The 10,382-nt window shown below is 65.1% G+C and overlaps 1 protein-coding gene across 1 annotated transcript; it reads right to left on the minus strand.

The window, feature by feature from the left end:
• Positions 1-978: 978 nt before the first annotated feature.
• On the minus strand, positions 979-9,440 carry CALM3 (calmodulin 3). Its single transcript, XM_036416384.2, has 6 exons — positions 9,288-9,440; positions 5,150-5,180; positions 3,113-3,256; positions 2,907-3,013; positions 2,598-2,733; positions 979-2,502 (listed from the first exon to the last, which is right to left on the minus strand). Exons 1-6 carry the CDS (start codon positions 9,288-9,290, stop codon positions 2,474-2,476), a joined length of 450 nt encoding a protein of 149 aa, XP_036272277.1. The 5' UTR covers positions 9,291-9,440; the 3' UTR covers positions 979-2,473.
• Positions 9,441-10,382: the final 942 nt, after the last annotated feature.

The raw sequence follows: 10,382 nt of genomic DNA on the forward strand, positions 1-10,382 counted from the left end.
GAATGCGAGCAGCAGGTCTGCACAGGAGGCGGGTGCTGTGTGTGGGAAAAGCCCCACAGATTGTAACATCCCTCCCCTAGAGCACGGCTGGACTGCAAGCCTTTTTTTGGGTAGAAAATTTTTATTTCAGAGAGAAAGGGAGATGGAAACATCATTGATCGGCTGCCGCCCCCCCACTGGGGACTGAGCTCGCAACCGGGGCGTGTGCGCTGACCAGGAATTGAACCTGGGACCCTGCAGTCCGCTCTCTGCACTGAGCCTCATGGCTGGGGCGCAGCTCTTCCTGTCCCCTCGCCTCAGGGATGCTAAGGAGCTGTCTGCAGTTTGCAGTTGCTCTTGGCGTTAGTTTCTCAGCTCCCTGTCCTGTGCCCTCTCCAGCTCAGGACCACTGAGCACCTGCCTGCCATCGGCTCCCTCCGGGAACGCCACCCCTTCCCCAGGGGACAGAGAACCCCCCCCCCCGTCAGGGCTGACACTCCGTCTCAGTTCTTGTCTTACCGTCTGACGTCCCACGTCCCCCACCGAGGGGGGCTGGTCTCTGGCCCAGGTGCACACCGGTGCTGGCCTATGGCGGTCACTCAAGGCTGACCAGCCTTCAGCGACTGCGGTCCAGCTGGGATCTGGACTCTGGCTCGGAATCCCTATGTGGCTGCAGTGGCCAGGCCAAGTTTTTTTTTTAAAATATATTTTATTGTTTTTTTTACAGAGAGGAAAAGAGAGCCAGAAACATCAATGAGAGAGAAACATCGATCAGCTGCCTCCTGCACACACGCTCTACTGGGGATGTGCCTGCAACCAAGGTACACGCCCTTGACCGGAATCGAACCTGGGACCTTTCAGTCCGCAGGCTGATGCTCCATCCACTGAGCCAAACCGGTTTTGGCCAGGCCCAGTCTCGGAGCAAGCAGGGAGCGAAGGCTCTTCCAGGCCAGGGCGGCGGGCCCCAGGCCCAGAAACCAAGATGAGGGCCAGAGCCAATCAGGTAGTCACTGTATTTTATTGGAAAACATTGATATATATTTTTCTTCACAGCTTGAACTGAACACAATATTGCCCGGTTTAAAAAAACAAAACCAAACCAAACCCACTCAGAAATGTCCACAGCTTCACGCCTGCCTGCCCTTTCCCTCAGCCCTTGGCCTGGTCTCCCGCTCCGCCCCGCCCCCTCCCGTCCCTGGAGGCGGTGTCAGAGGGTGGGCGACAAGATTCTCCAAGCTGGCAGGTCCCAGAGAAAGCCACGCGACCGGGGGCAGGGGCACAGAAATGGACAGGAAAAGGGAGAACGAAACAGAACCACCCAGACGACCGAACTGCCCACGTTGACTCACTTGTCCCAGGGCGAAGTCAGAAGCAAGGTCACGGATCATGCTCTCCGCGGGGTGGGGGCAGGCAGGGGCGGGAGGCGGGAGGCGGGAGGGGCAGAGGCAGCGCGCGCACACACGTGAGGAGCAGCCCCGTCACCACGGAGAAGCGGGAGGGGCCGCGGGCCCACAGGTGTGTTTATTGCAGGTGCTTTTTCGAGAGCGTGGTGGGGTGCATCTTCCCTCCCCCACCTTCAGCTAGCCCGGCATGGCTGTTTGATAAAACTGGACGTTCTCAGGGGCATAAGGAAACGACAGTGTGACCAGTATGACAAAGCGACCATCCCCGCCCGGCCCCGCGAGGGGACCTCCTGCGGGCGGGCGGGCCCGGCGGGAGGGAGGTGGGTGTTAGCACCAGGTATTTACAGAACAGCTGGCGATCGTGTTGGGAACACGGCAGGTCTGGGCAGGTACGGTTTGCAGAGTGGCCAATCAAGCGGTCCCACCCAGACCGGCGTCAGGAAGCCAATCGGGTGGGTTTGGAATATCAGCCAGTGGGTCCGAGTGCCGTCCCCGCAGTCCGTCCTTTTCTGAGTTGGCCCCTCAAGTGGGAAAAGAATGCCAGCTTCCAAGACTAAGACTCCTTCATCCCCCCACCCCCTCCGGAGCCACATCCACACCCACAACCCCCCATCCTCCGGAGCGTCCCTGCCCCAAAGGCTGCTGGGATTTGCACATGGACCACAGGCTGGCTGCATGCACAGACAAAGGCGAGCTTTCTGCCTGGGTGCAGGCCGCGCCCCCTCCCGGGCAGGTCCCTGGACAGGGCTGGAAGCCCCCCGGCACCCCAAATAAGATGACAAACAGAGGGAACAAACCAAACGGAGAGCCACCCGGGCAGGAGGAGGGCAGGGGCTCCCCGGGAATCATCGTGTAAAAGCCTCAGGCCCCGCAGGGCCGAGGGAGAGGAGGGCAGAGGCAGAGATGAGGGCGTGGGAGGAGACTGGGGAGGAAGGAGAAAGAGCAGTCATGCAGCTTGGGACAAATCTTTTGTTGTTTATCAGACTCTCAGTCAATCGAGTGGTGTTTGCTAGAACTGGAACGCAGGGGAGTGTTGAAGAGAGCGCGCGAAGAGAGATAAAGAGAATGGGCATTGCCAGCTGCCCCGGCCTTCACTTTGCGGTCATCATCTGTACAAACTCTGCAAGGAAAGCGGGAGAGCGGTCAGCGGGGAGCAGGGACAGGCTGGCGGCCCTCCCCGACAGGAGGACCCCGGAGCCCGACCCGCCAGCTCACCTTCATAATTGACCTGGCCGTCTCCGTCGATGTCGGCCTCTCTGATCATCTCGTCCACTTCCTCGTCGGTCAGCTTCTCACCCAGGTTCGTCATCACGTGGCGCAGCTCTGCCGCGCTAATGTAGCCGTTGCCGTCCTGGCGTTGGCACAGGAAGGGCTTTGAGCGGGAGGCAGAGGCAGGCGGAGGAGGGGCAGCGGGGGGCTGGGGGCCTGGAGGCGGTGGCCCAGGGGCTCTGGCTGTGCTGGCACCCGGAGCCCCGCCCGCCTGCCCCCGCCAGCGCCCCCAGCCGCCAGGGAGAGGCTGCTCACCTTGTCAAAGACGCGGAAGGCCTCTCGGATCTCCTCCTCGCTGTCGGTGTCCTTCATCTTTCTGGCCATCATGGTCAGGAACTCGGGGAAGTCGATGGTCCCGTTTCCTGCGGTGGAGAAGGCGTTGGGAACCCCTGGCCCGGGCCTGGAGGCCCACACCCCTGCCCGGGAAGGCCCTGTGCCGCGGGGCGGGGGCGGGGGCTCACCATCCGCGTCCACCTCGTTGATCATGTCCTGCAGCTCCGCTTCGGTGGGGTTCTGTCCCAGGGACCGCATCACCGTGCCCAGCTCCTTGGTGGTGATGGTGCCATCCCCGTCCTTGTCGAAAAGGGAGAAGGCCTCCTTGAACTCTGGGGGCGAAAGGAGAGGAGTCAGAGCTGGAGGCCGCCGAAGCCCTGATGCTGGGATGCTGACTCCCTGGAGGTGAGGCTGTGCCCACCTACAGACACCAGAACCGCCTGCGGCTCCAGCCCAGGCCCTTCCTTCCTTCCGTCCTTCCTTCCGTCCGTCCGTCAGCACTTACTGAGCACCTGCCCCCGCTCAGGGAGGACAGAGGGAAGGGACGGGCTGTCCTACGATTTCACATTTCTTATGGCCTCTGGACGGCCCCTCCCTCAGATGCCATGGACCAATGTGATGGAGGGGATGAGCCAGGAGTCTCCACCTACAGTGTGCCAGCCAAGGTCAGAGGCTGGGAAGGAGGGACGGCGGAGAAGCTGCAGATCGCCTCTGGTTAGCAGTGTCCCTCGCCTGGTACTGCCAGCCGGCTCCCTGGGGCCCTGGGCCCGGTGCACCGGCTTCCGGGGGAGGAGCGAGCGGCTGCATGGAGGGCGGGCGCCCGGCGGAGCTCAGCAGCCGGCCGGCCGGTGCGTGGGGGGCGGGGGTGGGGAGGAAGGGCCGGCTGCCAGGCAGGAGGATGAGGAGCGGTGGCACCGAGTGGGAAGGCCACAGCTGGGGACGCGTCAGGAGCGGGAGGAGCACGTGGCGCTGCCCTCCCACTGGGCCCGATTTGGCACCTGGCACTCTACCCCCAAACCCCCGAGAGCAGATGCCCGCAGCCTATTCCCAGAGGGCGTGGGCGGGGGTGAGGGGGGGACAGTGTGCTAATGGGAACGGGCGGGGAGGGGGGCTGGGTGTCGGTGCAGGGGAGCCCCTGGGCCTTGGGGAGGCCGGACCTCCCTCGTTGTTCTTGGGGGCACGGGGGCTGCGAGTGGGTCACGTGTGCGCCCTGAGCTATGATCGCGGAACAAGGCGGTCCTCTGGTGCCTCAGTGGGTGTGGGAGCCGGCCGTGTGACTGTGTGATGGGGAGGGGGTAGGAGGAGAAGCAGGGCGTCCAGGACTGTCACAGCCCAGCCAACCGGACGGCGGGCTGCGGGCTGGGTCGCTGCGGCCGAGGGCCGTTCTCTGACCCTCTCCCACCTGTGCCGGCCGTGGCTACGGGGACACCGGACACCGGGGCGGCCTCTGTCCCCAGGCAGCTCCGCCCGGGGGAGGGCGGGACCCGGAAGCCCACTCAGCCACACAGTTCCTGCAGCTGCGGCCGCTCCGGCCTTTCGGGAGGAGGGGACACAGGGAGGTACGAGGCGGGCCCTTGCTCATCTGTCCACCTGCACACGTGTACGGAGCGCCTGCCCCACACACACACACACACACACACACACACACGGAGCGCCTGAGAGGTGCTAGGCACCGAGGCCCCAGGGACCAACGGAAACAAAGCCCAGCTCCAGGGGCAGAGGCCCAGGAGGTAAGGGCATCATAAAACAGTGCCCTCCATAAACAGTGACCTGACAGGAGGAAAGGGAGGCTGTTTCAGAGGGATGAGGGCAGGCCTTGCCGAGGTGAGTGGAGATGGAGAAGCTGCTGCCCAGGCAGAGAACGCGGAGTGCTGCGTCAGGGAGGGGCAGAGCAGGCAGGGACAGGCCAGCTGCTGGGCGGTCCTGACGAGGGCCAGGGAGGCAGGAGCCCACCTGCTGAGCCGGGACACACAGCTGGGTCCACCCGGCAGCCACTGGTCCAAAGGCCCCGGGTGACCTGCAGCAGGAGGGGTCTCGGCTTTGGCTGTCTGGTCAGTGCTGCCTCGGGACCGTGCGCACGGGGTGGTCTACACCAGTTAGAACACCGAGCACAGGCGCCGCCCCAGCGATGGGCACACGGCGTGTCTGTCAGGGTCACTCCTGCCGAGGAAGAGGAGGCTGGGCATGCAGAGGCCTTCCTGAGGCGGGAGGGGGGGCACGCTCACCTGCGATCTGCTCCTCAGTCAGCTGGTCAGCCTGGAAAAGCAGGAAGGAGAAAGTCAGCCGCCGGGCTGGAGGCCACGACTACCCCCTGGCTCTGCCCGGCCCCGGAGAGCCAGCTCTGCGTGGCTGGGGGCACCGGGGTCAGTTAGGGCCTGAGGCAGAGCCAGGGCCTGGCATCAAGTCTGTGATTCAAGCCGGGGACGCAGGTGGGCAGGACACCAGGCTGGCCCGACACGGGGCCGGTGAGATGCCAGCTCCGCGGGCTGCAGCTGACCGGGCGGGCGGGCGGGCGATGCTGCTCCTCCCGCACAGCCTGAGTCAGGGCTGCGCCGGAGCCGCGCTGTGTGAAGGGAGCAGCTGCCCAGAGGCTTAATCAAGTGGCTCTGGAAGCTCCAAACCGAAGCAGGCCAGTCCTGGGGCAGGGCCGCGGGCGGCGTCTGGGGCTCTGCTGGTTTCTGTGTCAGCTACTGGGAGGTGCTAAGTCCAGCACAGCGCACCCAACTGGCAGAGTCCCCCACGCGGCGGCTCTCGCGCCGGCAGGAGCCCTAGGCTGGAGGCAGCTGCTCCCTCCCTGGCACACAGGGATGGCACAGGGCATCATCGGCTCTGGTGCTTTTGGGGAGGAGGGACTGCGGCAGGCGGCAGCAGAGGTGGCAGAGGCTACAGGACTAAAATCAGCTCCCGCTGCGCTGCAGTCTTTAACCCTCTCCAGCCTGGCTGCTGGGAAGCGGCCAGTGGGTGGCAGGCAGCTCCTGCTGCAGGCGGGGTTTGGGGGCGGGGTGGGGGAGAGGCTGGGGTTTGGGGGCGAACGGGGGGTTGGGGGGATGGGGTGGGGGAGAGGCTGGGGTTTGGGGGCGGGGTGGGGGAGAGCTGTGCGCTGGGAGCCAGCCAGGTGCAGGGATCCTGTGGGAGGGCCAGGTGGGGGCTGATCCCACGTTTAGCTCCATTTAGGCAGCAAAGAGGTACATTTTCCTTGGCTTCTGTGAACGGGGCCAAGAAGGCACCACCTTCCCAGACCCCTGTGGTCCAGACGCTGCTCCCTCCCCGGCTTCCGCTCACAATGAGGAGAAAGAGGCTCCAAGTCCGCAGGCTCTCCGAGTCCCCCAAACCGATGCAAACTACTGCATCGGCATTATGCTACAGAGAGGCTCCAGGCTTCTCCGGGAGCTGCAAACTACCCCCAACCCCGACCCCGTCCTAAATATTAGAAATGGCCACATTTCTTAAAACCGGTCTAAAATGTGTTCTCTCTCTCTCTCTCTCTTAAATCAAAGGGAAGGGGAATTTGAGGCCAAGCCCCAAATAGGCAGAATCTAAGGGAGAGGAAATCAAAGAGATGGTGACAGAGGAAAGATGGCTAAGGGAGGGAGAAGGAAATACATACACATTCTAGAAAAGTCCAAAGTCTAAACAGAGGTTCAGAGGCCAAAGGGAGACACTTCTGCATTGCCTTAGACTCTCACCCTGACCGGTTTGGCTCAGTGGATAGAGCGTTGGTCTGCGGACCAAAGGGTCCCAGGTTCAATTCCGGCCAAGGGCACGCACCTTGGTTGCAGGCTCCTCCCTGGCCTGGGCCTGGTTGGGGTTTGTGCAGGAGGCAACCAATCGATGTTTCTCTCTGCCTTTCCCTCTCCCTAAAAATCCATGGGAAAATATCTTTGGTAAGGATTACCGCCCCCATCCCCGAAAATACATATAAATAACTTGGGCCCTGGCGAGTGTCCCTCAGTGGTTAGAGCACCAGCCCTCAGACCAAAGGGTCTCGGGATCGGTTCCTGACAAGGGCACACACCTGGATTGTGGGTTCGCTCCCCACCCCCGGTTGGGGAACATGAGGGAGGCAGCCAGTCGATAGGGCTCTCTCACATCAATGCCCCCCACCCCACCCTCCTCTCTCTCTGAAAGTGCCTCAGGTGAGGGCTAACATCAGACTCAGGCCCACGGCCCCTTCTCTCGCCTCTTGCCCTGGCTCCGGAGGGGAAAGGGGCCCGGGCTGACCCCCAGATCCCGCCACCTGAGGAGGCTCTGGGAACCAGAGACGGGAGGATGGGCTCCGGTTACGAGCCCAGGCGATGCCGGGGGAGGGGAGAGGAAGATGGAGAGCCGAGCGGCAGCCGGGGAAGAGGGCCGCCATGCCACCTGCTCCATCCTCTCGGGCCTCGATGGGAAAGCGAGCCAACCGGGGCCTCGCAGCCCCGCCCCGCCCCGCCAAATCCTCCCGCCCGGGAGTGCTGAGGGGCCGGGCGTGGAGGCTGGGCAGGTTCTAGAAGGAGCTGAAGGAGCTGAGCGCAGAGGAGGGAGGCGCTGCCAGCCTGCTCCCGGCCGGGACCCCCGCCCGCTGGGTGCAGGGCGCCCCAGGCCCGAGCTGTGGTCACGAGGCCCGGCTGCCGCCTGAGCAGTGGGGACCGTCCTCAGGGCGGCTTCCCTTCCCAGAACTGCAGATTCTAAGCTTTTACCAAAACTGCTTCTGAAATAACGCAGCTGGGCTCCTGCTTCCTATTCCTCCTCCTGGGCTCCAGCAATGGGCTGGGCTAGGAAAATACCGTGGGGCGGGGGCGGGGGGCATCTCCCTGCCTGCCCTGCCCCGGGCAGGGCCAGGGCCCTGTGAGGTGGGATCAGAGACCAGGGCCAGGGCCCCTCACCGGCGAGGAGCCCAGCTCTGCGGCCAAAGTCCTCCCAGCCCTGCCGATTGCAGCCGGAGAGAGACCAGCGGGGCCAGTGTGGGAGGCGGGGGCCTCCTGGCCCTTCAGCAAGGCTCTGCGGGGACGGCGGGGACCGGGGCTCCGTGTCAGCGGGGTGAGACCTGACCCCCGGCCGGAGGCCAGGGAGGCTGGGTGCTGAGGGAGGGAGAAGCTGGCTCTCTCCGGGCCGGCGGTGGGATGAACAGAGGCCCGCTGTGAGGGCTGCGGGCTGAGGCAGGTGCCTCCTGAGGTTCTCCCGCCCCGAGGCCACCCTGCACTGCACTGTCATTTGTGCGAGCGGGGGATGCGGGGTTTGGGATGCGGAGCCGGAGGAGCCGGAGCCCAGAGCCAGCCTCCGGCGGGGAAAGGCCGCTCTCCTGGGCTGCAGGGCAGTGAGGGCGAGGCTGGGGCTTCAAAAGCTGCTTCAGGTGATGCACCCTCCGCTCCGCTCCCCACCCCCACTTCACGTGGCTTCAGTGCGCAATGGGGCCCCCCTCCTCCGCAGAACCCCTCCCTACCCACTGTGCAGCCCACTCCCCGCCCAGACCCGGCAGTCTTTGTCCCCGCTTCTCCCTGGAGACTCCCCGGGAGCGAACCCCCATCTGCCTCCAAGCCCAGACCCACCCGCTGTCACTCATCTCCTCCTCCCACCGCCCCGCCCAGGCCTCCCCCACCTACCTCTCTCCCTGCACAGCTCCGACTCCTGGGACCCAAACCCAGCGCTCCTCCCTTCCCCCCAACCCAACCCAACCCCCCTTCCTACATCAGCAGCCTCAACCCACTAGTAACCCCACAACCCTTTCTGGCTGCCTCCAAATCACTCCTGCACCCCCCGCCCCCCAACCGCAACCCTTTCCATCCCCGCAGGCCCGGGAGCATCCTTTAACCTCCACGGCCACCCACCCCGGCCCTGCCTCCTCCACCCTCTGCAATGCCGGTCCCCGGAGAACCCCCTCTCTGTCCTCCAGGGTTTGATGTGCTGAAGTCACCCCCATTTCCCCACCCAGGCCCAGCGACCCACCCCCCCGCGCCTTCTGGGGGAGCTCCCCAGCCCCCAGCCTCCTCCTGCATCCTCCCGGGACCCAATAGCCTCCTTCCGGCCACTGATGCTCAGCTCGACCCCCGGGGTCCAGCACCCCCGTCTCTGAGACCCAACGCCTCATCCTGGGTTCAAAAGCCCTTTGGGGGACCCAGCCGTCCCCTCGTTCCATCCTGGGTCCCAAGGCCCCCCTAGAGGGCTCGGATGCCCGTTTTTGGGGTCTCAACCACCCACGCATACCGCTCTGGGTTCCAATGCCCCCGATGGGGAAGCAGAAAGGGGATCAGAGGCGAGCGCCCGGGCCCGCGGGTTCCCCCCAGTCCGGGGTCCAGCCGCCCTCTTAGGGGGTCTTGCTCCGCGGGGATCGATTCAGGGCCCCCCCCCCCCCCGCCGCCTGGGCAGCGCCCTCTCCTCACTCACCATGGCGAGGCCGGGGTGTCCGGGGCGCGGGGATCAAGGTTCCTCCGGCGGCGGCAGCAGCTGCAGCAGCTCGAGCTCCACCGCGCGTCCGCGCCTCCACACTCAGTGCCCGCAGCGCGCGCCGCCGCCCGCCCAACGGTCCCCCAACGGCCGCCGCGCGCGCCCCGCCCGCCGCGCCCGGCCCCGCCCCGCCCCGCCGCGCCGGGCCCACGTGCGGCCGCACTGCGCCTCCCGCGGATCCCTCCGCGCCCCTCTCCGCGCCGCCGCGCGGGCCCCGCGAATTTCCCGCTTCCGCCCGACGCAGGCCCGGGTTTGCCGCGGGCCGCGCACGCGCGCGCGCGCACCCGCCGCGGGACTACTTTCCGTCGCCGCGCGCCCCGCCCCCTGTGCCCTCACCGCTCCCTCCCGGCGGAGGGGCACGGTGGGCTGCGCGTTACGCGTCCCTGTGAGAGCCGCGCCGCTATTGGGCCCCGGCCACGGCGGAAATGAGAGCGCGGCGGCGATTGGCCCGGCCTTCCCTGCAATGCGTCAAACTGGGAAGAGCCACTGCGGGGTGGCGCAGGGGGGGGAAACCTGAAATGTGTGGCCGCGTGGAGCGGTCGAGGCGGCTCGAGATAAGGAGAAACCGCATTTGTTTCTAGAGAAACAAATCCATCGTCTTTGTGGCTAGAATGGCAGACGACCGGGGGAAGGTGCCAGGAACTTCTCGGATCCCCCCCTAGCAGGTGGAAGATGGTGCAATCCAAAAGGCAGTGGCCTGAAGCCCCGCCCCCAGCTGGGCCCGGGGTGTTGGAGGGTCTGCAAGGTTCTGCCTTCCCCTCCCCACCCCACTCCGGGGGGCAGGTGTCTGCGTCCTGAGATGCACCCCACGGGTGGCGGGGCTCCTTTCCCCGCTTCGCTCCTGATCTGTGAAATGGGAGCCGTCCCCAAACAGGCTTTAGGAACAGAGAATTAATTCAGCCCATCATTCACTAAGCATGAGCTGGGCGCCTGCTGTATGCAGGGGCCTGTGCTTAGCTGGGCTTTGGAGACCACACTCTCCTGTCTCTTTCATTCCTGAATCTTTCATTCCTTGTTCCAAGGTTCCAGCAATAA

This window comes from Pipistrellus kuhlii, unplaced genomic scaffold (assembly GCF_014108245.1).
Source record: "Pipistrellus kuhlii isolate mPipKuh1 unplaced genomic scaffold, mPipKuh1.p scaffold_m20_p_55, whole genome shotgun sequence".
In the NCBI taxonomy this organism is placed as follows: domain Eukaryota; kingdom Metazoa; phylum Chordata; class Mammalia; order Chiroptera; family Vespertilionidae; genus Pipistrellus; species Pipistrellus kuhlii.

Excerpts from the sequence above, each read along its gene's own strand:
- CALM3 (XM_036416384.2), bottom strand. Across the intron at positions 3,257-5,149 it reads GACTGAGGAGCAGATCGCAG|AGTTCAAGGAGGCCTTCTCC; the intron begins GTGAGCGTGCCC and ends TTTCGCCCCCAG. Across the intron at positions 3,014-3,112 it reads CAACGAGGTGGACGCGGATG|GAAACGGGACCATCGACTTC; the intron begins GTGAGCCCCCGC and ends TCTCCACCGCAG.